Below are 27,482 nucleotides of genomic sequence, written 5' to 3' on the forward strand. Positions count from 1 at the left end.
TGAACTAACTCCCTAGTTCTCACAGCTAGAGAATGACAAAGGCTAGATTGGACCCAGGTCATTGGGTTCCAGAGCCTGTGCTCTCGGGAACAGCCAAGAGCAGGCAGAAGTTCCGAGAAAAAGGTCCGCGAGGAAGAATCAGTAGAAAAGTGGTAAAGGGCAGAATGTATCTGCAAAACAGAAACCGACTCACAGAGAACACAAACTAGCGGTTATCTAAGGAGAGCAGGAATCAGGGAGGGACAATTAGGATTGAGAGATACAAACAACTATGTATAAATTAGAGGAGCAACAAGGATATTCTGTACAGTATGGAAAATTATAGCCATTATCTTGTAATAACCTATAATGGGGTATAATCTGCAAAAGTATTGACTCACTATGCTGTACACCTGTTAACTGACATAATATTGTAAATCAACTAACTGTACCTCAAAAACAGGGGGAGGTGGGAGGGAGGTTCAAGACGGAGGGAACACATGTATACCTATGGCTGATTCACGTCGATGTGTGACAGAAACCAACACAATATTGTAAAGCAATTATCCTCCAGTTAAAAATAAATAAATTTAAAAAGATGACCAAGACGTGTGAAGCGGTGATTCCCAGAGGAAGGCAGGGCGATGGCGGCTGCAAGGGCGATGGGGGTCTGTGGGCTGCTTTTGACTGGGGTGACGGAGGTGGATGAGGGGACAGAGGAGGGCAGCACACCTGGGGGAGAGCCCGAGTTCCGCGCGGAGCAGCCGGAATGTGAGACGGTCGGGCGCAGGTCCACTCTGTTTGCAGACGGAGAGAGGCGCAGCCCTGACGCTGAAAAACACTCAGGAGCAAGAAAGGAGACAGATGTGGCAGTGACCCTGGAGAGGATGCCAGAGGGGTCCTGAGGTCAGTGGAAATAACCAGAGAGAGAGAGAAGCCACAGCAACACGCTCCTGAACATATGAGCCCTTAGCAAGAAAACAAAACAGGACGGAGTCAGGACGAAACGTTTTCAGTGGCAGTTTCCGGGTGGCGTGCTTACTGGTCTTCCTCATTTTCCTCTTCAGTTCAATTCAGTTCAGTCGCTCAGTCGTGTCTGACTCTTTGCGACCCCATGAACCGCAGCACGCCAGGCCTCCCTGTCATTCACCAACTCCCGGAGTTCACCCAAACCCATGCCCATTGAGTCGGTGACGCCATCAAACCATTTCATCCTCTGTCGTCCCCTTCTCCTCCTGCCCTCAATCCTTCCCACCATCAGGGTCTTTTCAAACGAGTCAGCTCTTCGCATGAGGTGGCCAAAGTATTGGAGTTTGAGCTTCAACATCAGTCCTTCCAATGAACACCCAGGACTGATCCCCTTTATGGTAGACTGGTTGGATCTCCTTGCAGTCCAAGGGACTCTCAACACCACAGTTCAAAAGCATCAATTCTTCAGCGCTCAGCTTTCTTTACAGTCCAATTCTCACATCCGTACATGACCAATGGAAAAACCATAGCCTTGAGTAGACAGACCTTTGTTAGCAAAGTAATGTCTCTGCTTTTTAATATGCTGTCTAGGTTGGTCATAACTTTCCTTCTAGTTAACTTTTATTTTCCATAGTTGCTACATTTTCTACAAAAAAGCCTAACTCTCAAAAGAAGAAAAAATAGATTTTATGTGGTTTTAGTGTGAGTCAAAGTCACTCAGTTGTGTCCAACTCCATAGACTATAGCCCGCCAGGCTCCTCTGTCCATGGAATTCTCCAGGCAAGAATACTGGAGTGGGTTGTCATTCCCGTCTCCAGGGGATCTTCCCAACCCAGGGATCGAACCCAGGTCTCCCGCATTGCAGGAGGATTCTTTACCCTCTGAGCCACCAAAGAGGCCTGGTGTATTATATTATGTATAGATTTTACATAATATGATACAAACTCATGTATGCATATATGCCATATAAATTAAGTAATGATGAGTCTCTTATGAAACTGAAGATGTGATGGTCAAACAGCCACTTTTATTAAAGCTACAGCAAACTAAAATTCCTGGGGCTAGCTATAATTTAATCATGAATAAATATTTATCACAAATGCTTCACATCCCTAACGAGCTGAAAAGGAGCCAACATTTGTCTTTTTTCATTTCTTTTTGTTCTGTTTCTCTTTCTCACTTTCCTCCTTGTCCTCAAATCTCAAAATGGGAACAAAGTGCCTGGGAGAGGACAGCCCGGGCCCGAGTGGGCAACGGATGGAAAACGGAATCTGTCTGTTTCCAAATCACTAGGGCATCACCCACCCATCTGCCACAAGGATCCTAGCTGCTACCCTGGGACCTGGCAAACAGTGGCCGGGCACGGTCAGTGTCCCTCCTTATGTCCCTCAAGCCTCTTTTTGGTTTCTCTGGTCACCCAGGGCCCTTTGGCAGCCCAAAGTTATTTCAAATCCCTGAACATGATTTCAAGAGCTGAAATACTCCCTTCTTCCCACTGGGTCCAGGGAGCCACATGTCACAGCAGCAATTCTGTCATCTCAATTAAAGGGGACACTCAGACGTAGGAAGGAGACATGTACCTCCCACTAAGTATTTGCCTCTCAAGGAAGAGCTTGTTCAAACACTCAGTCCTGAGTTAAGCATCTTTTTTTTTTTTTGTCTTCTAAATCCCTTTTATTTATGTATTTTTTAATTTATTTTTTATTGAAGGATAATTGCTTTACAGAAGTTTGCTGTTTCCTGTCAAACCTCGACATGAATCAGCCATAGGTATACATATATCCCCTCCCTTTTGAACCTCCCTCCCATCTCCCTCCCCATCCCACCCCTCTAGGTTGATACAGAGCCCCTGTTTGAGTTTCTTGAGCCATACAGCAAATTTCCATTGACTATTTTACACATGGTGATGCAAGTTTCCATGTTATTCTTTCTATACATCTCACCCTCTCCTCCCCTCTCCCCATGTCCATAAGTCTATTTTCTATGTCTGTTTCTCCATTGTTGCCCTGTAAATAGATTCTTCAGTACCATTTTTCTAGATTCCGTGTATATGCATTAGAATACGGTATTTATCATTCTCTCTCTGACTCACTTCACTCTGTATAATAGGCTCTAGGTTCATCCACCTCATTAGAACTGACCCAAATGCATTCCTTTTTATAGTTGAGTAGTATTCCATTGTGTATATATACCACAACTTCTTTATCCATTCATTTGTCAATGGATATCTAGGTTGCTTCCATGTTCTAGCTACTGTAAATAGTGCTTCAATGAACAATGGGATACATGTGTCTCTTTCAATTTTGGTTTCCTCGGGGTATATACCTAGGAGTGGGATTGCTGGGTCATATGGTGGTTTTATTCCTAGTTTTTTAAGGAATCTCCATACCATCTTCCATAGTGGCTGTGTCAATTTACATTCCCACCAACAGTGCAAGAGCATTCCCTTTTCTTCACACCCTCTGCAGCATTTATTGTTTGTAGACTTTTTGTTGAGGGCCATCCTGACCAGTGTGAGGTAATATCTCATTGTAGTTTTGATTTGCATTTCTCTAATAATGAGTGATGTTGAGCATCTTTTCATGTGTTTGTTAGCTATCTGTATGTCTTCTTTGGAGAAATGTCTGTTTAGGTCTTTTCCCACTTTTTGATTGGGTTGTTTGTTTCTCTGGTATTGAGCTGTATGAGCTGCTTGTATATTTTGGAAATTAATCCTTTGTCAGTTGTTTCATTTGCTATTATTTTCTCCCATTCTGAGGGTTGTCTTTACATCTTGCTTATAGTTTCCTTTGCTGTGCAAAAGCTTTTAAATTTAATCAGGTCCACTTGTTTACTTTTGTTTTTATTTCCATTACTCTAGGAGGTGGGTCATAGAGAATCTTGCTTTGATTTATGTCATTGAGTGTTCTGCCTATGTTTTCCTCTAAGAGTTGTACAGTTTCTGGTCTTACATTTAGGTCTTTAATCCATTTTGAGTTTATCTTTGTGTATGGGGTTAGGAAGTGTTCTAATTTCATTCTTTTACATGTAGCTGTCCAGTTTTCCCAACACCCATTTATTGAAGAGGCTGTCTTTTCCCCATTGTATATTCTTTCCTCTTTTGTCAAAAATAAGGTACCCATAGGTGCATGGGCTTATTTCTGGGCTTTCTATATTGTTCCATTGGGCTATATTTCTGTTTTTGTGCCAGTACCATACTGTCTTGATGACTGTAGCTTTGTAGTATAATCTGAAGTCAGGAAGGTTGATTCCTCTAGCTCCATTCTTCTTTCTCAAGATTGTCTTGGCTATTCAGGGTCTTTTGTATTTCCATATGAATTGTGAAATTTTTTGTTCTAGTTCTGTGAAAAATGCCATTGGTAATTTGATAGGGATCACATTAAATCTGTAGATTGTGTTTGGTAGTATAGCCATTTTCACAATGTTGATTCTTCCTATCCAGGAACATGGAATATCTCTCCATCTGTTCATGTCATCTTTGATTTCTTTCATTAGTGTCTTACAATTTTCTGAGTACAGTTCTTTTGTCTCCTTAGGTAAGTTTATTCCTAGATATTTAATTCTTTTTGTTGCAATGGTGAACGGCATTGATTCCTTAATTTCTCTTTCTGATTTTTCACTGTTAGTATATAGAAATGCAAGTGATTTCTGTGTATTGATTTTTGTATCCTGAAACTTTGTTAAATTCACTGATTAGCTCTAGTAATTTTCTTATACTGTCTTTAGAGTTTTCAACGTACAGTATCATGTCATCTGCAAACAGTGAGAGCTTTACTTCTTCTTTTCCAATCTGGATCCCTTTTGTTTCTTTTTCTTCTCTGATTGCTGCAGCTAGGACTTCCAGAACTATGTTGAATAATAGTGACAAAAGTGGACACCCTTGTCTTGTTCCTGATGTTAGGGAGGATGCTTTCAGTTTTCACCATTGAGAATAATGTTTGCTGTAGGCTTATCATATATGGACTTCACTATGTTGAGGTAGTTCCTTCTATGCCCATTTTTTGAATAGTTTTAATCATAAATGTGTGCTGAATTTTGTCAAAGGCTTTTTCTGCATCTATTGAGATTATCACATGGCTTTTATCTTTCAATTTGTTAATATGGTATATCACACTGATTGATTTGTGTATATTGAAGAATCCTTGCATCCCTGGAATAAATCCAACTTGATCATGGTGTATGAGCTTTTTGATGTGTTGCTGAATTCTGTTTGCTAAAATTTTGTTGAGGATTTTTGCATCTATGTTCATCAGTGATATTGGCCTGTAGTTTTCTTTTTTTGTGTTGTCTTTGTCTGGTTTTGGTATCAAAACCAAATGGTGGCCTCATAGAATGAGTTTGGAAGTGTTCCTTCCTCTGCAATTTTTTGAAAGAGTTTTAGAAGGATAGGCATTAGCTCTTCTCTAAATGTTTGATAGAATTCTCCTGTGAAGCCATCTGGTCCTGGGCTTTTGTTTTTTGGGAGATTTTTGATCACAGCTTCAATTTCAGTGCTTGTAATTGGGTTGCTCATAATTTCTATTTCTTCCTGGTTCAGTCTTGGAAGATCGAACTTTTCTAAGAATCTGTCCATATCTTCCAGGTTATCTATTTTATTGCCATATAGTTGATCATAATAGTCTCTTATAATCCTTTGTATTTCTGCATTGTCTGTTGTAACCTCTCCTTTTTCATTTCTAATTTTGTTGATTTGATTCTTCTCTCCTTTTTTCTTGTTGAGTCTGGCTAAAGGTTTGTCAATTTTGTTTATCATCTCAAAGAACCAACTTTTAGTTTATTAATCTTTACCATTGTTTCTTTCACTTCTTTTTCATTTATTTCTGCTCAGATCTTTATGATTTCTTTCCTTCTACTAATTTTGGTTTTTTTGTTGTTGTTCTTCTTCTTTTTCCAGTTGTTTTAGGTGTAAAGCTAGGTTGTCTATTTGGTGTTTTTCTTGTTTCTTGAGGTAGGATTGTATTGCTATAAACTTTCCTCTTAGAACTACTTTTGCTGCATCCCATAGGTTTTGAGTTGTGTTTTCATTGTCATTGTTTCTTGAAAATTTTTGATTTCCCTTTTGATTTCCTCAGTAACCTGCTGGTTATTTAGAAACGTGTTCTTTAACCTCCATGTGTTTGTGTTTCTTACAGTTTTTTTTCTTGTAATTGATATCTAGTCTCATAGTGTTCTGGTCAAGAAGATGCTTGATACGATTCCAATTTTCTTAAATTTACTGAGGATTGATTTGTGACCCAAGATGTGGTCTATCCTGGAGAATGTCCGTGTGCACTTGAGAAGAAGGTGTATTCTTCTGCATTTGGATGGAATGTCCTGAAGATATCAATGAGATCCAGCTCATCTAAGGTATCATTTAAGGCTTGTGCTTCTGTATTAATTTTCTGTTTTGATGATCAGTCCATTGGTGTGAGTGGGGTCTTAAAGTCTCCTACTATTATTGTGTTACTGTCAATTTCTCCTTTTATGTCTGTTAGTGTTTGTCTTATGTATTGAGGTGTTCCTACACTGGGTGCATAGATATTTGCAATTGTTATGTCTTCCTCTTGGATTGATCCCTTGATCATTATGAGGTGTCCTTCCTTATCTCTTGTTATCTTCTTTATTTTAAGGTCTATTTTGTCTGATACGAGGATTGCTACTCCAGCTCTCTTTTGTTTCCCATTTGCATGGAATATATCTTTCCTTCCTCTCACTTTCAGTCTATATGTGTCTTGAGATCTGAAGTGGGTTTCTTGTAGACAGCATATATATGGGTCTTGTTTTTGTATCTGTTCAGCCAGTCTGTGTCTTTTGGTTGAAGCATTTAATCCATTTACATTTAAAGTAATTATTGGTATATATGTTCCTATTGCCATTTTCTTAATTGTTTGGGTTTGATTTTGTAGATCTTTTTTCTTCTGTTGTATTTCTTGACTATATAAGTGCCTTTAACATTTGTTATAAAGCTGGTTTGATGGTACTGAATTCTCTTAACTTTTGCTTGTCTGAAAACCTTTTTATTTCTCCATCAATTTTGAATGAGATCCTTTTTGTGTACAGTAATCTTGGTGGTAGATTTTCCCTTTCAGTACTGTAAATATATCCTGCCATTCCCTTCTGGCCTGCAGAGTTTCTGCTGAAAGATCAGCTGTTAAGTGTATGGGGTTTCCCTTGTATGTTACTTGTTGCTTCTCCTTTGCTGCTTTTAATATTCTTTCTTTGTGTTTAGTCTTTGTTAGTTTGATTAGTATGTGTCTTGGCATGTTTCTCCTTGGGTTTATCCTGTACGGGACTCTTTGTGCCCCTTGGACTTGATTGACTATTTCCTTTTCCATGTTGGGAAAATTTTCAACTATAACCTCTTCAAAAATTTTCTCATACCCTTTCTTTTTCTCTTCTTCTTCTGCAACCCCTATAATTTGAATGTTGGTGCATTTGATATGGTCCCAGCGGTCTCTGAGACTGTCCTCAACTCTTTTCATTCTTTTTACTTTATTCTGCTCTTCAGAAGTTATTTCCATCATTTTATTTTCCAGCTCACTAATTCATTCTTCTGCTTCAGATAGTCTATTGATTCCTTCTAGAGTATTTTTAATATCAGTAATTGTGTTGTTTGTCTTTGTATGTTTATTCTTTAATTCTTCTAGGTCTTTTTTAATTGATTCTTACATTTTCTCCATTTTGTTTTCAAGGTTTCAATCATCTTTACTATCATTATTCTGAATTCTTTTCCAGGTAGTTTGCCTATTTACTCTTCATTTATTTGGACTTCTGTGTTTCTAGTTTGTTCCTTCATTTGTGCAGTATTTCTCTGTCTTTTCATTATTATTATTTTTTTTAGTTATTGTGTTTGAGGTCTCTTTTTCCCAGGCTTCAAGGAAACTTGAATTCTTTCTTTGAAGAAGGTTGAATTTTTTCTTCGTTTTGGTTTCTGCTCTCCTAAGGTTGGTCCAGTGGTTTGTGTGAGCTTTGTATAGGATAACATTTGTGCTGAGTTTTTGTTTGTTTATTTTTCCTCTGATGGGCAAGGCTGAGTGAGGTGGTAATCCTGTCTGCTGATGACTAGGATTGTATTTTTGTTTTGTTTGTTGTTTAGATGAGGCATCCTGCAAAGGGTGCTACTTGTGGTTGGGTGATGCCAGGTCTTGTATTCAAGTGGTTTCCTTTGTGTGAGCTCCCACTATTTGATACTCACTAGGGGTAGCTTTTTGGTAGTCTAGGGTCTTGGAGTCAGTGCTCCGACTCCAAATGCTCAGGGCTTGATCTCTCCCTAGGATGTCCTCCGACACTGTGGTGATCTCTGGATCTGCTGTGGGACAGCTCAGGTTCTAATTTGGTTCTACTCCTGTGTGTTTTTGCCTCCAATGTCCACAGCTATGAGAGTTAGTGCGTTTTCTTTTGTGAGAGCTCTCAGTGGCCTTTTATATAATCCATAGACACAGAGTCTGCTTAGTTGATCATGTGGACTTAATTTGCAGCTTGTACAGCCGGTGGGAAGGTTTTGGATCTTCTTCCTTAGACACATTGCCCCTGGGTTTCAACTGTGGTTTTATTTCCACCTCTGGGTTTCAACTGTGGTTTTATTTCCACCTGTACATGTGGGTTGTCCCCTGGGGTTTAGCTCCTGAGGCTGCCCTGGAGGGCTTGGGTTTGCCCCTGAGAGGGCCAGGTGTAGAGGCAGTGCAGCTGCTTGTGTCACAGGGGTTCTGGCAGCACCAAGTACTCGGGGTTGGTGGCTAGGGCAGCAGGAAATATAGTGCTCTAGAAGGGTATGGCAATCAATATTGGCCAATATGCTCCAGTATTCTTGCCTGGAGAACCCCCTCTCTGACAGAGACTCCTGGCAGGCCACAGTCTACAGGGTCGCAAAGAGTTGGACACGGCTGAAGCGACCTTGCAAGCATAGATGTAAGACTTATTTTTTGCCTGTGGCAGCTCTGCCCCAATGAGAGTTGAGTGTTAAGATGGTGCAGCTACTTGGCTTGCAGGGACCCTGGCGGCACCAAGTGCATAGGGACATGGACTGCCTCTGCCGCAGGAGTTATGGCCCTATCAGAGTCTTTTTTCGAGCCTCTTGTAGTTGGCGATCAGAAGGCCTCTTTGGTCAGTCTTTCTCTGTAGCTCCACCTGTTCTGGCACTTGGAGGGCTCCCTTGCCTGGGGAGTGCTGAAGACGCTGAAATCAAATGGTTCTATGAAGACCTACACGACCTTTTAGAACTAACACCCAATAAAGATGTCCTTTTCATCATAGGGGACTGGAATGCAAAAGTGGAAAGTTAAGAGATACCTTGAGTAACAGGCAAATTTAGCCTTGGAGTACAAAATAAAGCAGGGCAAAGGCTAACAGAGTTTTGCCAGAGAACGCACTGGTCATAGCAAACACCTTCTTCCAACAACATGAGAGAACACTCTACACATAGACATCACCAGATGGTCAATACCAAAATCAGACTGATTATATTCTTTGCAGCCAAAGATGGAGAAACTCTATGCAGTCAGCAAAAACAAGACAGGGAGCTGACTGAGGCTAAGATCAAGAACTCCTTATTGCAAAACTCAGACTTAAATTGAAGAAAGTAGGGAAAACTACCAGACCACTCATGTATGACTTAAATGACTTAAATCCCTTACGATTATATCTATTTGGAAGTGACAAATAGATTCAAGGGATTAGATTTGACAGAGTGTCTGAAGAACTATGGACGGAGATTCGTGACATTGTACAGGAGGCAGTGATCAAGACCATCCCCAAGGAAAAGAAATGCAAAAAGGCAAAATGGCTGTCTGAGGAGGCCTTAAAAATAGCTGAGAAAAGAAGAGAAGCTAAAGGCAAAGGAGAAAAGGAAAGATATACCCATTTGAATGCAGAGTTCCAAAGAATAGCAAGGAGAGATAAGAAAGCCTTTCTCAGTGATCAATGCAAAGAAATAGAGGAAAATAATAGAATGGGAAAGACTAGAGATCTCTTCAAGAAAATTAGAGATACCAAGGGAACATTTCATGCAAAGGTGGGCTCAATAAAGGACAGAAATGGTATGGACCTAATAGAAGCAGAAGATATTAAGAAGAGGTGGCAAGAATACACAGAAGAACTATACAAAATAGATCTTCATGACCCAGATAACCACGATGGTGTGATCATCCACCTAGAGGCAAACATCCTGGAATGCAAAGTCAAGTGGGCCTAAGGAAGCATCACAGCAAACAAAGCTAGTGGAGGTGATGAAATTCCAGTGGAGCTAGTTCAAATCCTAAAAGATGATGCTGTGAAAGTGCTACACTCAACATGCCAGCAAATTTGGAAAACTCAGCAGTGGCCACAAGACTGGAAAAGTTCAGTTTTCATTCCAATCCCAAAGAAAGGCAATGCCAAAGAATGTTCAAACTACCTCACAATTGCACTCATCTCACATGCTAGCAAAGTAATGCTCAAAATTCTCCTAGCCACGATTCAGCAGTACATGAACTGTGAACTTCCAGATGTTCAAGCTGGATTTAGAAAAGGCAGAGGAACCAGAGATCAAATTGCCAATATCTGTTGGATCATCAAAAAAGCAAGAGAGTTCCAGAAAAACACCTACTTCCCCTTTATTGACTATGCCAAAGCCTTATGATTGTGTGGATCAAAACAAACTGTGAAAAATTCTTCAAGAAATGGGAATACCAGACCACCTGACCTGCCTCCTGAGAAATCTGTGTGCAGGTCAAGAAGCAACAGTTAGAACTGGACATGGAACAACAGACTGGTTCCAAATTGAGAAAGGAGTACGTCAAGGCTGTATATTGTCATGCTGCTTATTTAACTTATATGCAGAGTACATCATGAGAAATTCCAGGCTGGATGAAGCACAAGCTGGAATTAGTATTGCCAGGAGAAATATCAATAGCCTCAGATATGCAGATGATACCACCCTTATGGCAGAAAGCAAAGAAGAACTAAAGAGCCTCATGATGAAAGTGAAAGAGGAGAGTGATAAAACTGGGTTAAAATTCAACATTTAGAAAACTAAGATCATAGCATCTGGTCCCATCACTTCATGGCAAATAAATGGGGAAATCAATGGAAATAGTGAGAGACTTTATTTTTTTGAGCTCCAAAATCACTGCAGATGGTGATTGCGGCCATGAAATTAAAAGATGCTTACTCCTTGGAAGGAAACGTATGATCAACCTAGATAGCATATTTAAAAGCAGAGACATTACTTTGCCAACAAAGGTCCGTCTAGTCAAAGCTATGGCTTTTTCAGTAGTCATGATGGATGTGAGAGTTGGATTACAAAGAAAGCTGAGAGCCGAAGAATTGGTGATTTTGAACTGTGGTGTTGGAGAAGACTCTTAAGAGTCCTTTGGATTGCAAGGAGATACAATCAGTCTATCCTAAAGGAAATCAACCCTAAATATTCATTGGAAGGACCGATACTGAAGCTGAAGCTCCAATACTTTGGCCACCTGATTCAAAGAACTGACTCACTAGGAAAGACCCTGATGCTGGGAAAAGATTGAAGGTGAGAGTAGAAGGGGACAAGAGAGGATGAGATGGTTAGATGGCATCACTGACTCAATGAACATGAGTTTGATCAAGCTCTGGGAGTTGGTGATGGACAGGGAAGCCTGGCATGCAGCAGTCCATGGGGTCGCAAAGAGTCAGACACGACTGAGCAACTGAACTGAATTGAACTGGTCTGGGGTCCTTCTCTGTTGTTTGATGCATCAGGAACATAGAGAGGCTCCTCTGGCTGGGGTCCTACTCTGTAGTTCAGTGTGTCAGGCATTTGATGGGCCAGCCTCTCTATTGTTCAGCTGCAGATGCAGGCATGTAGGGAGAGAGAGGCTATGGTGGTGGCTCCACCTCTGACACATGACTCAGCAGTATCGCCTTGCTTCCATGGCTGCCTGGCTTTCCTCCACTGGCATTTCCCACCACAGTCTCCTCCCTCACATCCCCTCAATCTGCCTCTCCGCAGTCAACAGCAGCCCTTGCCCTGGGATTGCTCTACAATCCCTAAACCCCAGCTCCCAGCTGCTGCACCTTCCGGGAGACCAGTGTTCCTATCCGGGGTATGTATGGCTGTGGCAAGAGCTGTCTGATTCTCATTCCATTTAGGCTGCCACAGATCAGCTATTTCACTCTCAGCCTTAAATGTTTCTCCTCTGACACAGACAATTGCCCCGCTGTGGGGATCGGATCCCTGCTTCAGTTCCCCCACCCGCTGAGGGCAGGTCCAGTCCTACTAATACTCCTGTTTTTCCCCCTGGTTCCTTTGTCCTACTGAATTTTGCGTGGTCCTATATCTTCTTTTCCACTGGTCCGGCACTCCTGCCAGCTCTCAGCTGGTGTTCTGCATGCACTTCTGTGTCTGAAGGTGTATCCCTGATGTATCCCTGGAGAGAGATGTACTCCACATCCACCTACTCCTCCGCCATCTTGTTCTCTCCGTGTTAAGCATCTTATATACATTAACTCATTGAATGATGCCTTGCTACAGTCCTGAGATAGAAATTGCTTTTCTTATTTTACAGTTGAGGATACTGAGGCTCAGAGATGTCAAATGGCTCTCTAGGGTCACACAGTTGGCAATTCTCATTGGGAACACTGAGGAGGCTGCAGCTTTGAGCAGGTCTTACATTCTGCCTACTCTGGGCCTCAACCCCATGCAGGCCTTTTCCCCTTACTCAGTCTTCAATTTAGTATGACAATTTCCAGCCTATTGTCCCAGTTCATCTGTGAAACCTTACTTGGAGAAATGCATAGGTTGGTAAAATAAATCAACCATTTAGGAAACCCAAGACCGTATCAAAACAAAACAAATCCCATTGAACTATATTGTAAATTCACAAAGGAAATGAAATTTTATTAAGCTCATGTCATGTTCATCATTTTGAGAAATGCCATTGAAATAATGTGCTCCTGAAAGAGTTACAAGGGAAAGCCTTATCCTGATGCTTTTTGCCTCCACACAGCTATTATTCACGGGGTAATTAACTTTATCCAGCAAATAACTCATCAGAACATCGCATTCCTAGCTCACCTTGTAGATTTTCAGTATTCACTGAATTACTGTTAACATCAGATGCTTTACATTCATTTCAAAAAATGTTCACCAGGATCAACATTTGAAGAATAAAGAGAGTTTAGGGGAAGGAAAACCAGGAAAGAGGGAAAATTCCTTTCATATTTTCATACAAAACCTAATTGTTTCCTTTGTATTTACTACTGGTTGACTTCACCTTTATTTGTCAGTTAGCCAAACAAAATGCATTTACCTCTTCTAATCTTGGCTCATAAATCAATTCTTTCAGCTCCTAATTACTTTGGCTGTTCTCCCTTGAAAACCTTCTAATTTGTCTAAAACCTTCTCTTAGGCAGAGAAGAGCATGCACTCGCTATCTTCTGTGCAAACCTTGTTGTTCAGTCTCTAAGTCATGTCAGACTCTTTGATACCCCATGGACTGCAGCACACCAGGCTCCTCTGTCCTTCACCATCTCCTGGAGTTTGCTCAGATTCATGTCCATTGAGTTAGCGGTACTACCTATCTCATCCTCTGCCTCTCTCTTCTCCTTTTGCATTCAGTCTTTCCCATCATCAGGGTCTTTTCCAAAGAGTTGGCTATTCACATCAGCTGGCCAAAGTATTGGAGCTTCAGCTTCAGCATCAGTCCTTCCAATGAATTTTCAGGGTTGATTTCCTTTAGGATTGACTGGTTTGATCTCCTTGCTGTGACAGAACATAAGTTGGGATAAACTCTAACCAACTGTAGGGTTATAATATTACATAACACGAGGTTTTACTTAAGACTGTATTAGGTTGTAAATTATTATTGAAAGCCTCTCAAGCGTTTTCTTTCCTTTTATGGGCTCGCTGAATTTTCATTTCTAAGCTCATCTTGGAACAAGTGACCTTGTTTCACTAAAATTTATCACAGGACTTGCTCAACCCAAATGAATCAAAAAGAAATCCAACAGGACATTTGAGCCTTAGGGAGAAAAACACTTGGCTGAATTTTCAACTTTCTCATAGTCACTGAGACTTAGGAAAGCAAATTTCATGATTCCAGTTTATGTTCTAACTTCAGGAGCATAACCAGCTTTGTAAAAAGATGTCCTCCACAGGGACTTCCCTGGTAGTCCGGTGGGTGGGAGTCCACCTGCCAGTATGGGGTACATGGGTTTGATCCCTGGTCCTGGAAGATCCCTCATGCTGAGGGGCAACAGAGCCCATGCACTCTCAAGCCGGTGCTCCACAACAAGAGAAGCCACCACAGGGAGAAGCCCACACACCATAACTAGAGAAAGCCTGAATGAAGCAATGAAGACCCAGCAAGGTCAAAAATAAAACATAAATAAATGAAATTAAAAATAAATAAAAATACTTTAAAAGAGATGTCCCACAGGTATAGCCCACAGATATACCTTGCCATAATTCTGGCCTCCCCAAGTGTGAAATATTAATCACACCATCACCCATCCAACTGGGCAAACCAGACTCAAGAGGTAACCTTGACGTCTACCTCTCTTCTTCCCTGGTATCACCAAGTCCAATCCGTCAGCAAACGTATCCCCTCCCCGACACACACCCTGAGTCACCATACTTCCAGCACCCCTCAGGGTGCTACCTGCATCTCCTGACTAGACTAGAGCAGTTAGCCTCTGTACTGTCGCCTTGTCCCCAGTCATGCTAGCCACTTTCCATCATTTATTGACTTCCCTTTGCTGTTAGGATGAAGGAAAAACAGTTATCACACAGCTTCATAAAGCCCTGCATGATCTGAGTTCCTTTCCACATCAGAGAGTCAAGTCACCCACACTCTTCTCTCCTTGTCCTTTCTCTAATCCAGTGACTCTTTTTTTCTGAAGATTTTTTTTTTTTGATGTGGACCATTTTTAAAGTCTTTATTGAATTTTTTACAATATTGCTTCTGTTTTATGTTTTGGTTTTTTGACTGCGAGGCATGTGGAATCTTAGCTCCCCGATTAGGGATCAAATCTGCACCCCCTGCATTGAAAGGTAAAGTCTTAACCACTGGACTGTCAGGGAAGTCCCCAGTTCAGTGACTCTTAGCCCTGGCTGCATACTGGCCTGCTTTAGGGAACTTATATCCCATCCCCCAGAGATTTTATTTATTTAGTTGATGTAGTTTCATCTCCATATGCCTCATGCCTGTTACAGTACATAAATATTCTTTAAATGTTTAAGGGAGAAAGGAAGAGAGACCAATGAATTTCCCCCAGAAATTATGAGGCAGAATAATTAGGATGGTTCACTTCTCCAACAGCAAAGTGGGAAAGCTGTGCAGATTGCATATTCGTGCACGATTACATTTCTCAAAAAAAATTGCTAGCCCTGGCTGTGTTGTTTCCAAGATCCTTCTATGAAAATGTTAACATGGAATGTAGACTCTAAGCACATTTGAAAGCTGAATGCTCAGTTTTGTCCCAAGCCTATTACTTAATCAGTGTTAAATAGGACTTTTAACAAAACAGAATTACAGTGTGTTTTTATATCTATGCCTCCAATAATTTCCTGTTTTTTTTTTTAAAAAAAGATTATGATTTGCTTTATTTTACTTTAAGCATTTATGGGTGAACAGATCCTCAGGGCTCAGGAACTCATGACTACTATCACTGTAACACACAATTTCTCTATTAGAGGCAATGAAATGTAACAGAAAAAGTGAGGTGTCTTTCCTCAATTGTTACTTGACATCTGAAAAGAAGAGGACACAGCAGTGTTGAGGGGAAGGCTCTGGGCGGGTGCTGAAGCTCACTTATCAGAAATGTAGCCCAGTGATGTCAGCAATTATGACTAAGCACAAAGGAAAATGCCAGATTGCAAGTGTTCACTCAAAAATAGTCACACAAAATTCAAGTTAAGCCTACACATCCAAAAGTTCACTGCATATAATTTATTACCAAAGCCAAGAGAAATTAGAGCCCCATATACCTCCAGTCTGTCTGCCATTGAGAACAAAGATCACAGTTTCATCTCTATAATCCCAACCACAATGACTGGCACTTAGGGAGTTTCCAAGAACTATTTGTTGCCTGAATTCATGGAACCTAATTGGGTTATTCCATATTAAATGGCAATGATGAGGTCCAGAATATGCCATTGTGGCATAAAAATCATTTTGAGCTGAAGGCATTCCGAGAATAGATGCCTTTCCCCCCACCCCTGAACTCCTTTACCTGCCTGAAAGCAGAGCTTTTCAAAGAAGAATTGAATTGTCATAAATCCCCTTCCAGGAAGATGACACTTACTACTTGAGACTAGGAGCTTGCACCACACCTAAATAGATCTTGTCGTGAAATATCATATCTCCATCTATTCTCCTAAGAGCCCATTGGTCTCTCCTAAAAGCCATTTGTTTTCCCATAAGTGCCCTTCCCATGTTAAGGTGATAGGTGTGCCTGTGCTCAGTCATATCTGACTCTTTGTGACTCTGACTCTGACTCTTTTGGACTATAGCCTTCCAGGCTCCTCTGTCCATGGAGTCTTTCAGGCTAGAAAACAAGTGGGTTGCCACTTCCTCCAGGTGATCTTCCCAACCCAGGGATTGAACCTGCATCTCCTATGTCTCCTGCACTGGCAGATGGATTCTTTACCACTGAGCCATGGGGAAGCTCCAGGGTGATTTAGAAGCCCCTAATTCTAACTTACCTTCTTGAACCACATTTTTCTGTGAACTTGGACTGAATGTACATGAATTTTAAAAATCTATCTTTTCTCTTTCGAATCTGTCTTTTGTCAGTTCAGTTCGTGGGGGTGGTTTTAGTCGCTAAGTCATGTCCCACTCTTGCGATTCCATGGACTGCAGCCCACCAGGCTTTTCTGTCCATGGGATTTTCCAGACAGGAATACTGGAGTGGTCTGCCTTGGTTTCCTTCTCCAGGGGATCTTCCCAACCCAGGGATCAAACTTGGGTCTCCTGCACTGCAGGCAGATTCTTTACCGACTAAGCTACCCACCAAACTAAACATAAGTCGTTAGAGGAAAAGTTTCCCTTCTTGATAGCAGCATCAAGGAAACCATGATTCCTGACTACCTCTGTCAGACACTGAAGACATGTGATCCAGATAAATGAAGGAGAAAACAAGAAGTGGAAGTGAAAAGCATGCAAAACTCAAATATGAAAACTGAAAGAAGGCAAGTCCCAGATTCTGTAAAATTCAGTGAAAGGCTTCCTAACACACAAGACCCTCAATAGAGCCAAAGCCCTACTTAATATCAAGTGGCTTCAAATTAATCTTTGAGATGGTTTTATTTTTGTCTTCTGATTAGTGCAAAGATTAAATTTGTAATCAGTAAATAGCCACTGATGGAAATCATAGAATTACACACTCTTACAGCTGGAACATGGAAGCTATTAACACAAGAATGTTCAAAGCTCAGCCTTACCAGCAGTTAAAGAAATGCTTGTTTAAAAACAGTAAGAAATTCTATGCTTTTCCTATTAAATTAGCATCAATTTTTAAAAAGTCAACATCTACAATCAGCTAGGTGGCAGTGAGATGGGAATTGGGAGGTATTGCTGCGGAGGTGGGTGGGGATTGGGGCATTAACTGAAAGGCAATCTGGGTGTGTTAGACTCTTTAAAGATGGATCCAATGCTGGCCTAGGCATTTCACCCTGAGGGGTGATTTCTATGTCAATTATCAAGCATCTGAGCGATGAATTATGTTACATTGAACCTGCACACAAGCCAAAAAAAGCTAGACACCACCAAAATGTCCAGCAACAAGGAGAGAGTGGAGCTGTCAACAGAAGGGGAAACAGAGGAAGGAAAATGGGTCAAGCACCAAAAGAGAAGGATAAATTTGAGGACTTGAAGTCTAAGGCACTTATGGGACATATTCAGATGGGTAGAAATGGAAGCCTGATGTGGAAGAGATACAAGACCAGAGAGAAAGATCTGGGACTCAGTCTTGGACAAGACAGTGGGACACAGAAATCATGTTCTCTGACAACAGTGAAGATCCTGGGGAAAGGTTTCATGAATAAGGCTGATTCCAAAGCACATGCACAATTTAGTACAAGTAAAAAAGTTTATATGTCCCTCCCAGAAAAGAAAAATCTGAAAGGAAAATGTTAAAAGCAAAATGTTGAAACTATAGGCAATCTAGCTATTATTTTTCTTTATACTCTTCTGTATTTTCCTTTTTTTTTTTTTTTAAAAAAAAAGCAGTTTCTTAATTCAACTCATATATATTAAGTGACTATAATTTCCAGCCTTTCCCTGAATGATGAATATATATTCTTCATTACTTAAAAATTTTTTTTAATCGAAGATGTTCTCACTGTTATTGCCTTGTTTTACAGATAAGGAAACATTGACAACACCAAGAGAGGAACTGACTTGCCCAAGGTCATGAAGTCAGCCCGCACAGCTTCTGAAACCCATCCTGGAGCTCCGAAAAAGAGGTTTGGTTTGCAACCAAACTCTCTGAATCACAGCTCTTCTACAAGGTGAGGAAGCTCTATAAATACAACTGTAAATGTGTGCTTAATCATATACCTTCTACTCCCTTATTATAAGTAATCACCGTCATGGCATTTTACCAAAAAGTTCCAGAGCAAAGTATAATTTTCTCTCTTGATAATTTTGAGGACTTTTTGTCCTTCACATAAAAGGTGTTCTGCATTCTCTCAATTTAAAAAAAAAATGATTTTTTTTTTGCCAGCTACTGATGCTGCCAGATTTTTAATGTGAGTCCACCCACTCCAAGCTGTGTCTATGTCTGAATACAAATATATATATATATTTGAAAACTGACTGAGTTCTTTTAATTCACTTTCTTATCACAGGATGTTGTAAAAGCAGTCATAATTCCTTCAAGTTTATCTAATTTACAATACCCATTTGAATAAAGAATCCCATTGTCTTTCACAACAGATATTAAATTATTGGAAGACTACTGTATATCTAATACAGAATAACAAAATGAAATGTGATTTCTTTAAAGCAGAGTGCTATTACCATTAGTTATATCGGATGGAAGGCTTTTACCTGTAATTAAGTAAATCAATTATAAGCTTTAAACCTACCTCAGACATGAATTAGATTTCCAACGTATGTAACCTTTGGTTGACCTGTATTTCAGTTGTTAAATTGGGCTCCATCACAACCTCGAGATCAATACATAGAACACCACAAACAGTATCCCTTCTGTTTGTCGGATGTTATAAATGATCAGCCTAGTGCTTGCAGGAAGCACACAATGGTCTAACCTTTTGGGGCCCATCTCCTGAAAGCATGACCTATCATTCTTACTTTATGGCTTTCTGTACTTAGGGTACCCATTTCTGTACCCTTGGAGATGATGTGGCTATATAAATGCAGGTACAAATGTCTCACAAACCCGCTCCCTGCGGTGTATATTTATTTTGACAACCTTAACTGCCTCCAGCATTGGGAAGGTGAAGAGCTACTGTATATCTTAAGGTTGACTTTGTTCTCTCTTTGACAAAAGACATCTCACAGTAACGCACCCCTTACTTACATACGTTTTTCATCTACCTACTGCCACTTTGGTGAATCTAAACATTAGATTTTTTTTTTTTTAGATCGTCATTTCAGAACGGAAGAGAACCTAGTATAGAAGGCAGGTGGTCCTGAATTTGAAGAACCACCCTGCCACTTACTAGATGTGCAACCATGGCCACGTGACTTACATTTAGTTTCTTTAATTGCAAAAGGTAGACAGTGGCGCCTGGGATTGTTGGAAGACAAAGCACAGCTTAGCACGGTGCCTAAAATATAGCACAGACTTGATGAAGCAAAGGCTGCTCGACAGTACTCATGCCTTTCAAGTTTAGTATAAAATATGACCAGCATTTACAAAAGACTCTTTGTCCCTATTTCCCCAAACCCAAAACTCCACCAACCCTGCATTGGGAATTATCGTGAAGACTCTAGAAAAGAGGACAAAATAACTTCATAATGGCCTTCTTTCAGAACTCAGGCCAATACTGTAATCCTCATGTTTATCTATATTTACCTGTCTGTTTCCCTGTTATGGAGTCTCATCTGTTTAGGGAGTGGGGTTGGGAGGGTGGGTATCTCCTGAGATCCAACCAACTGATTTTGAAGTAAACTTTTGCAACTTTGCCCTTTTGTGAGTACTGTTTAATGTTCAACATGCATTTGGTCTTTGCTCAATCTTTGACCTTATCTCTGACCATATCATTTTCTGCTCACAATTCTAAGCTCATGAAAAACATATTTTCCTTTGTTTGGACAAATGTTAAGTGCGAAATGCTTAGAGAATCAACCAGTAAGTTCTTTAAATAATATGCTACAAAAAGCTGTCTTCTAAGTATGGAATCATAAATCTCTCCAAAATGGAATCCCAAAATGGACAAGAACAGGTAGAAAACTGAGAACCACCTCCCTGGGTCTTCAGGCATGTACCAATCATCTTGAGAGAGAGAACGAACGTCCTTTCCCTACAGCATTCTAACCCTTCTTGGCTGCTTCATCTGGGATTAGAGAAAGGGAAATAATGAAGGGGAATGATGCTAGTGGGCCTGGTGACTGACTAATGATCAGCAACAGCAGCTCTCTACTTGGTAAATGGGGGTGTCGATGAAATGCCCTGCCATCAGCAATGCACTGAATGAATCATGAGTCCGTGACAACAGAAAGTACATATACGATAACTGAATACAACAGGGTACCTGATTTCTATATACAGGTACACACGCTTATACACCATGCTCAATACCACCTCAGTTATGTAAAATAAAGCATATGAAAACCATAAAGACATTAAACCAAAACATTGTCACTGAGTGAGAGATTATGGGTAATACTGTTCCTCTTTCTACTTTCCTATTTTTTTCCCCCAACTTTTTACAATCGTGTATTGCTTAGATATCTGAAAAAATGTATTTTAAATGTCAACAAAAATAAAGTTGTTGAAATTTAGCAAAAGGGAAAAGTGAATACTCTTCAACAGATACTGATCTTTCCTATAAAAGACCTTGACCATTGTCCTGATAATTAGTAACTAGGAGGAAGCTTTGCAAATGGCGTCAGCAGCCTGCCCCAGACCTTCTCTCTGGGTCAGATAGTTCTTTTTTTCTTAAACATTTTGGTCAATCATAGGGGATTGGGAACGTGGAGGGAGAGAGGTGTAGAGAGCGTAAAGCTGTTAGAAATCGGTAGGGTAATGGATAAATCCTCAAAGCTGCTTTCAAACTGCACAGCCTGTACTTGGACTAAACAGCCCAATTTGCTTCATACACGTCAGAGCACGGTGAACGAGAAAAAACCCGCACAGAGAGCTCAGACCTTCAGGATATCACTACTTGCATTTTGCAAGGAGCCGGCTCTCCCACCACAGCCCCAACGGAGCCTCGAGAAGGGTGCAGGTCAGGCTCCAGCCGAAGTGGCTGCGTGCAGTTTTAACTTCAGGTTCAAGCTGCCCTGTTCATCTTCTGATTTTTGTTTTTTTCTTCCGGGAGCTTTGGAGATTCGTTTAAATTCTTTTCATAGGCTGAGTCTTTAGGCCTTTGTGTCTAGAGAAACCCAGGCCTCCCTCACTTGGGGCGATCTGTAATCTGATCCTTCCACCCCGTTGTGAAAGCCGCAGGTGCTCAATCAGCAAGAATCAGGGTCTGAATTTGATGTCCCCAGGCAAGCAGGTCGGAGAAGGGGTGGGGTCAGGTCGAGAGCTAGCGCTGGGAGACCGTTTCTGCAACAGCGCTCTTGGAAACCCTCGTCAGCCTTGCATGAATACTTTTTATGCTGGCGGGTGGCAGCAAAGGTTGTGGACGTGGTGGGCTCATCACCATCACCCGCCGTGCGCTGCTAACTTGGAGTCAAGCCGGTAATGGCACCCCACTCCAGTACTCTTGCCTGGAGAATCCCATGGATGGAGGAGCCTGGTAGGCTACAGTCCATGGGGTCGCTAACAGTTGGACACGACTGAGCGACTTCACTTTCACTTTTCCCTTTCATGCACTGGAGAAGGAAATGGCAACCCACTCCAGTGTTCTTGCCTGGAGAATCCCAGGGACTGCGGAGCCCGGTGGGCTGCCGTCTATGGGGTCGCACAGAGTCGGACACGACTGAAGCGACTTAGCAGCAGCAGTAGCAGGTAACTACTGGGTGAATGGATATTTCATTTGGTTTTGGCTGAGAGCGTCGACTACAAGGAGTCTAGATATTACGGAGGACTTTCGGAGTTCCACAGAACACCCAGCGAAAAGAAAGGGTTCGGGGGAGGGGGGTAGAGAAACGAGGGTGAGGAAATAGGTTGCTTTAAACGAGTCAGATTACCCAAAGAGAGGGTCGGGGGGTGTCTGGCTCGGCCGAAGCTCAGCTGATGCCCCCCACCCCGAGGAGGATCACCCAGAAGTAGGGAGGTCAGCTTGGGGGCCGGCATCTTGCGTGGTCGCCCCCGGCTTGCTCCTCCAGGTCCGGGGACCGCCGGAGAGGCGGCCGAGGGCTGGGCGGGCGTCCGGGGTGTAAGGGCGCGCGGGGGCCGGGTACCTTGGTGCCCAGATGGAAGTCGTCCACGGAGCGCGAGCCCATGAAGGGGAACTGCATGTGTGTGTGCGTGTCGATGCCGCCGGGCAGGACCAGCTTGCCGGCGGCGTCGAGGACCCGCAGCCCGGCGGGCGCGTCCCCGGGCGGCAGCAGATGGCGCCCCACCGCCCGCACCACGCCGTCCTCCACCAGCACGTCGGCCTCCTGCGTGGCGTCGTCGTTGACCACGCGCCCCCCGCGGATCAGGAGGTGCGACGGCGCAGCCATGGCAAGGGGCGCGCTCCTCCTCGGTGCCTGGGGACAGCCCAGGGCCCCGCGTCCGGGTTTATCAACTCGGCCGCGGGGCGGGATAGGGCGGGGAGAAGGGGAGTATCCACCTCCAACCACCATCCCGCCAACCCAGGGCCGGGCCTGCACCCAAAGGATGAGGGTGCAACCAAAAGTCAGTGCAACTCAGACTGCTGCTCTGAATCCTGATGTATGTGTAGGTCTTGGTCATTAGAAGGGAAATATCTTGAGGGTAGTTTTATTAATTTATTTTTAAAAGTTTATTTATATGAACTTTTATTGGATACTTTTATTTAATATAAAAGTTATTTATATTAACTTATATTTATATGAACTTTTATCGGAGTGTAAGATATTTACAATGTTGTGTTAGTTTCTGCTCTACAGTGAAGTGAGTCAGTGATACATGTATCCACGCTTTTAGATTCTGTTCCCATATAGGTCATTACACAGTACTGAGTAGAGTTCCCTGTGCTATACAGCAGGTTCTTCTTGGTTGTCTGTTTTATATATAATAGTGTGTATATGTTAATCCCAGCCTTCTGATCCTCCCTCCCCACTTTGGTAACTCTTTATTTTCTAAGTCTGTGAGTCCTTTTCTGTTTTGTTAATGAGTTCATTTGTATCATTTTTCTTTTAGATTCCACATATTAGTGATATCACATGTTTGTCTTTCTCTGACTTCACTCAGTATGACAATCTCTAGATCTATCCATATTGCTGGATTCTTTTTTATGGCTGAGTAATATTCCATTGTATATATGTATATACCACATCTTCTTTATCCATTCTTCTGTTGGTGGACATTTAGGTGGCTTCCATGTCCTGGCTGTTGTAAATAGTGTTGCAATGAATTGGGGTACATCTATCTTTTTGAATTATGATTTTCTCTGGCTGTATGCCCAGGAGTGGGATTGCTGGATCATACGGAAGCTCTACTTTTAGTTTTTCAAGGAACCCCCATACTGCTCCCCATAGTGGCAGCACCAGTTTACATTCCCACCAAGTGTAGGAATGTAAGGAGGGTTTCCTTTTCATAGCGTGTAGGAGGGTTTCCTTTTCATGGAGGTAGTTTTAAAGGCAAGGGATATTTGTTTTCCTTTATAAGAAAAGGCACTTTTGGGAAAGAAATTCCCCTCATCTCTTCTCTTTATGAAAAATGTGTCTGTACCAAAACACAGACAGAGGCAGAAGGAGGGAGGAAGGGAGACAGACGACAGACATCTCTGCAGCAATGAAAATACCCATGACTGGAAGACCCACTTGATCTGGATTTCATTTTCAATATTCTTAATTATGTGAGGAACAACGAAAAATGACATCTTCACCCTCAGGAAACTAAGAGACAACAGTAACACACATGCATATTTCAATTATAACTACATAAACCAGAAGTTTCCACTTTTGAGAGAGGGTAAATATATGAAATAGAGGAAATGGAGAGTTTATATCTGCCTTGAAAATTAAAGATGGAAGATTCACAAAGAGTATTTGACTTCGGGCATGTGCCATGCTGTGCTTAGACGCTCAGTCATGTCCGACTCTTTGTGACCCCATGGGCTGTAGCCCACTAGGTTCCTCTGTCCATGGGGTTTCTCCAGTTAGGAATACTAGAGTGGGTTGCCATGCCCTCCTCCAGGGGCTCTTCCCAACCCAGGGATCAACCCGGGTCTCCCGTGTTGCAAGCAGATGCTTTACCATCTGAGCCACCAGGGAAGCCAAGAATACTAGAGTGGGTAGCCTATTCCTTCTCCAGGGGATCTTCCTGACCCAGGAATCGAACCGGGGTCTCCTACATTGCAAGCAGACTCTTTACCAGCTGAGCTACCAGGGAAGCCTGAACTCTAGCATAGAGGACATGAATGTGGAGAGAGGAAGGGTGGGGAGAGGGATGACTTTCTAGGTGAAGGAACAAGCTAGGTAAAGGCACGGAGGAGATGATGGCAAGTTGAGTCTGACCCCCATGTGGTTAAGCTGAGGAGTTAAGGGTGGACAATCATGGACCAGCCCTTTCTTCTCAGGGGAGGAGCAGGAAGAGGGGACCAAAAGGGACAGTCAGCGAGAAGGGAGTTCAGGGAGCCCTGTGTGAGGGAAGACAGCAATGTGGGATTTTCAAGGGCACCAAAATCAAGTGCCTTTGTAAAGGAAGGGTGGAGAGTGGTGGACGCGTGCTGTTCCGCCATCTATTCTCATCCTCCTTCTGCCGGTAGTCAGTGGAGTTTCTTTGGCAGGAAATCCTCCTCGTGCATTCTCAGAACACCTGTCTTGGTGGAACTGATGGCACCTCGGGCTCTGGGACTGATCTACTTACCTCAATGCTCCCGATCACAGCAGGAAGTCCTCACAGCCACAGTGATGTGCTCAGAGATGACGTGGGTCCCAAGAAGACTAACTGTGCTCAGTGACAGCAGATCCTAACTTGTTTTTGTTGAGCAGAGGAGCTTTTTCTTTCCTGTTGGACTTGAATCCTGGAGGGAGTAAACTACAACAGGGAATAGTCCCACGAACAAAGCCAACAGAGACAACAGGAAGCGAGATGGAGAGGGACTGCATTCTCATGACGGGCTGGCACTCCTGAAACCAACCGTGCCTGATGACCCCTCTTTCAGACTCCCCGGTGTTTGCTTCAGCAGGTTTCCTTTGGATCTTTTGTCATTCTCAACCATCAGCTGACAGAGGAAGGGAAGGCACTTCAAGTTTGGGGACTAAGTAGTCACATGTGACCTCGGAGATGGCATTTTTAATAATGGAACTCAAGGTATTAACAACACCAAATTTCCTCAAGTCTCAGATTACACAAACCTCAAAATGATTAAAAATTAGGAAACATCAATAAAGTGCCATAGATTTGGCAGTCAAGCCAGGAACAAGAAACCCAAGAAGGTAATGCGATTTTTATCAAAAGGCCATTGTGGAAAGGTGAAAAGAATAATTATAAGCTACACACATAACAACACTCTAGGAAGATAAGATTGATTGGTGTCCGGGTGGTTGTGACATCCTTTATGAAACTACTCAGATGAATGACTTCAAAGGTTTCTTTATCTCAGACACTTGATATCACAAAGCGCCCTGTAACACAAGCCAATGCAAACGGTCCACATTTAATTAACTCAAATTTGTATGAGAAGAGGGGGTTTGTAGAATGTCACTGAAGCAGGAGGAAATAGCTCATAGGGAGCCACTGACCGCACAGAAGGGAGGGTGAGTTTAAGGAGAAAAGCCAGCTCACAGAAGGAGTCGTTGCCCTTTCTGGTCACCACTGTCCACATGCCGGACAGCATCCGCCCTCTTGCCTGGTGGAGGAGGTGTTCTCAGAAGGGAAGCTTGTCCTGAGAAACCCCTTACTTACCTTTTCTCTGCCCTACTCAGCCACCTATGCACTCAGACCTGTGGGTCCCCATTGGACAGGAAACAGCAACTTGATGGCGTCGTCACTGAAGGACGGCGGGAAGCAAGATTCCTGCTGTTTTGCCTTCTTGCTGGAGAATCAGTCTGACTGACTGATATACCAAAGTTTGTCTGAGGAACCACTACTCCTCAGAGGACCCACTTTAAAGGAGGATTGTGGATGCTTAACCCACAGAAACATGTTGATGTTCAGTCGCTCAGTTGTGTCCGACTCTTTGCGACCCCATGGATGGCAGCACACCAGGCCTCCCTGTCCCTCACCGTCTCCCGGAGTTTGCACAAGTTCATGTCCATCGAGGCAGTGATGCAACCATCTCATCCTCTGTTGGCTCCTTCTCCTCTTGCCCTCAGCCTTTCCCAACGTCAGGGTCTTCTCCAATATGTAGGTGAGAGTAGTCAAAAAGGAAGGCCTTCCCAGCTCTGACTGATGGTCTCAAGGGACAGAAAGGCTGAGCATCAAAGAGTGACTTCCTTTTCTGAGCAGCTCAGGTTTTGGGGGAAACAAACCCTCCAGGTCCAGGCATATTTAGGTCCTCCACAAGCCTGGAGTCACTGAGTTTGCTTTCCCTGTTCTCCTAAGCCATCCTCACTCCTGCGCCAGGCCCCTGTGGCTATGAGGGTTCTTCAGGATGTTGTTTCCAGCTTGAGGAAAGGTTGTCTATGGGGCAGAAAGAGGAGACGATGAGGGTGTGTGAGCCAAAGTGAACAGGGAGAGAGTGGGGGAGAGCTGGGCGTCTCCAGTATGGCCCAGCTGGGAGCTGTGGGCAACCCTGGCCGCCTGGCCCTCACTGGCATCAAAGTCCCTGGCAGGGGAATGAGGTTAAACCTGAATCAGCGATAGAAGAGGCGGGTAGGTGGCATGGAAGGGAATCAGGAGTCTAGTCAAGCTCTGATGCCAGCTTCTGGTGTGAGTCTGGGCAAGTCACTCTCAGGCTCCTCAACTGAAAAATGAGGAGCTAGGCTGATAAGAGCTTGTAAGGCTTCCCTGGTCATTCAGACAGTAAAGAATCTTCCTGCAAAGCAGGAGACCCAGGTTTGATCTCTGGGTCGGGAAGATCCCCTGGAGAAGGGAATGGCTACCCACTCTAGTATTCTTGCCTGAGAAATCCCATAGACAGAGGAGCCTGTTGGGTTACAGTCCCTGGGGTCACAAAGAATCGGACACGACTGAGCAACTTTCACTACTACTACATGTACTATTACAGTCCTGTGATTCTGCGAACATGGACAAGACGCTCATCCAGAGAGTGCCAGGGATAGGCCTGAATTAAACTCTTCTCAGGTCTAGGTAAGTGAATCGCAGACCAAGAAGCACTTGCCTTCTAGATTTGGGGCTGCTTTATTTCTGGGGCCTCTACTGAG

The 27,482-nt window shown here is 42.7% G+C and overlaps 1 protein-coding gene across 1 annotated transcript in view; it reads right to left on the reverse strand.

Annotated features, from left to right (window-relative positions):
* DPYS (dihydropyrimidinase) overlaps positions 1-22,745 on the reverse strand; it is a 97,111-nt gene extending 74,366 nt beyond the window's left edge. Inside the window, exon 1 of the mRNA XM_081502266.1 lies at positions 22,425-22,745. Coding sequence (XP_081358392.1) covers positions 22,425-22,688 — 264 coding nt within the window. The 5' untranslated portion in view covers positions 22,689-22,745. The remainder of the gene's footprint in view (positions 1-22,424) is intronic.
* Positions 22,746-27,482: the final 4,737 nt, after the last annotated feature.

This window comes from Giraffa tippelskirchi, chromosome 6, assembly GCF_054371585.1.
Source record: "Giraffa tippelskirchi isolate mGirTip1 chromosome 6, T2T-mGirTip1v1.2.pri, whole genome shotgun sequence".
Classification (NCBI taxonomy): Eukaryota; Metazoa; Chordata; class Mammalia; order Artiodactyla; family Giraffidae; genus Giraffa; species Giraffa tippelskirchi.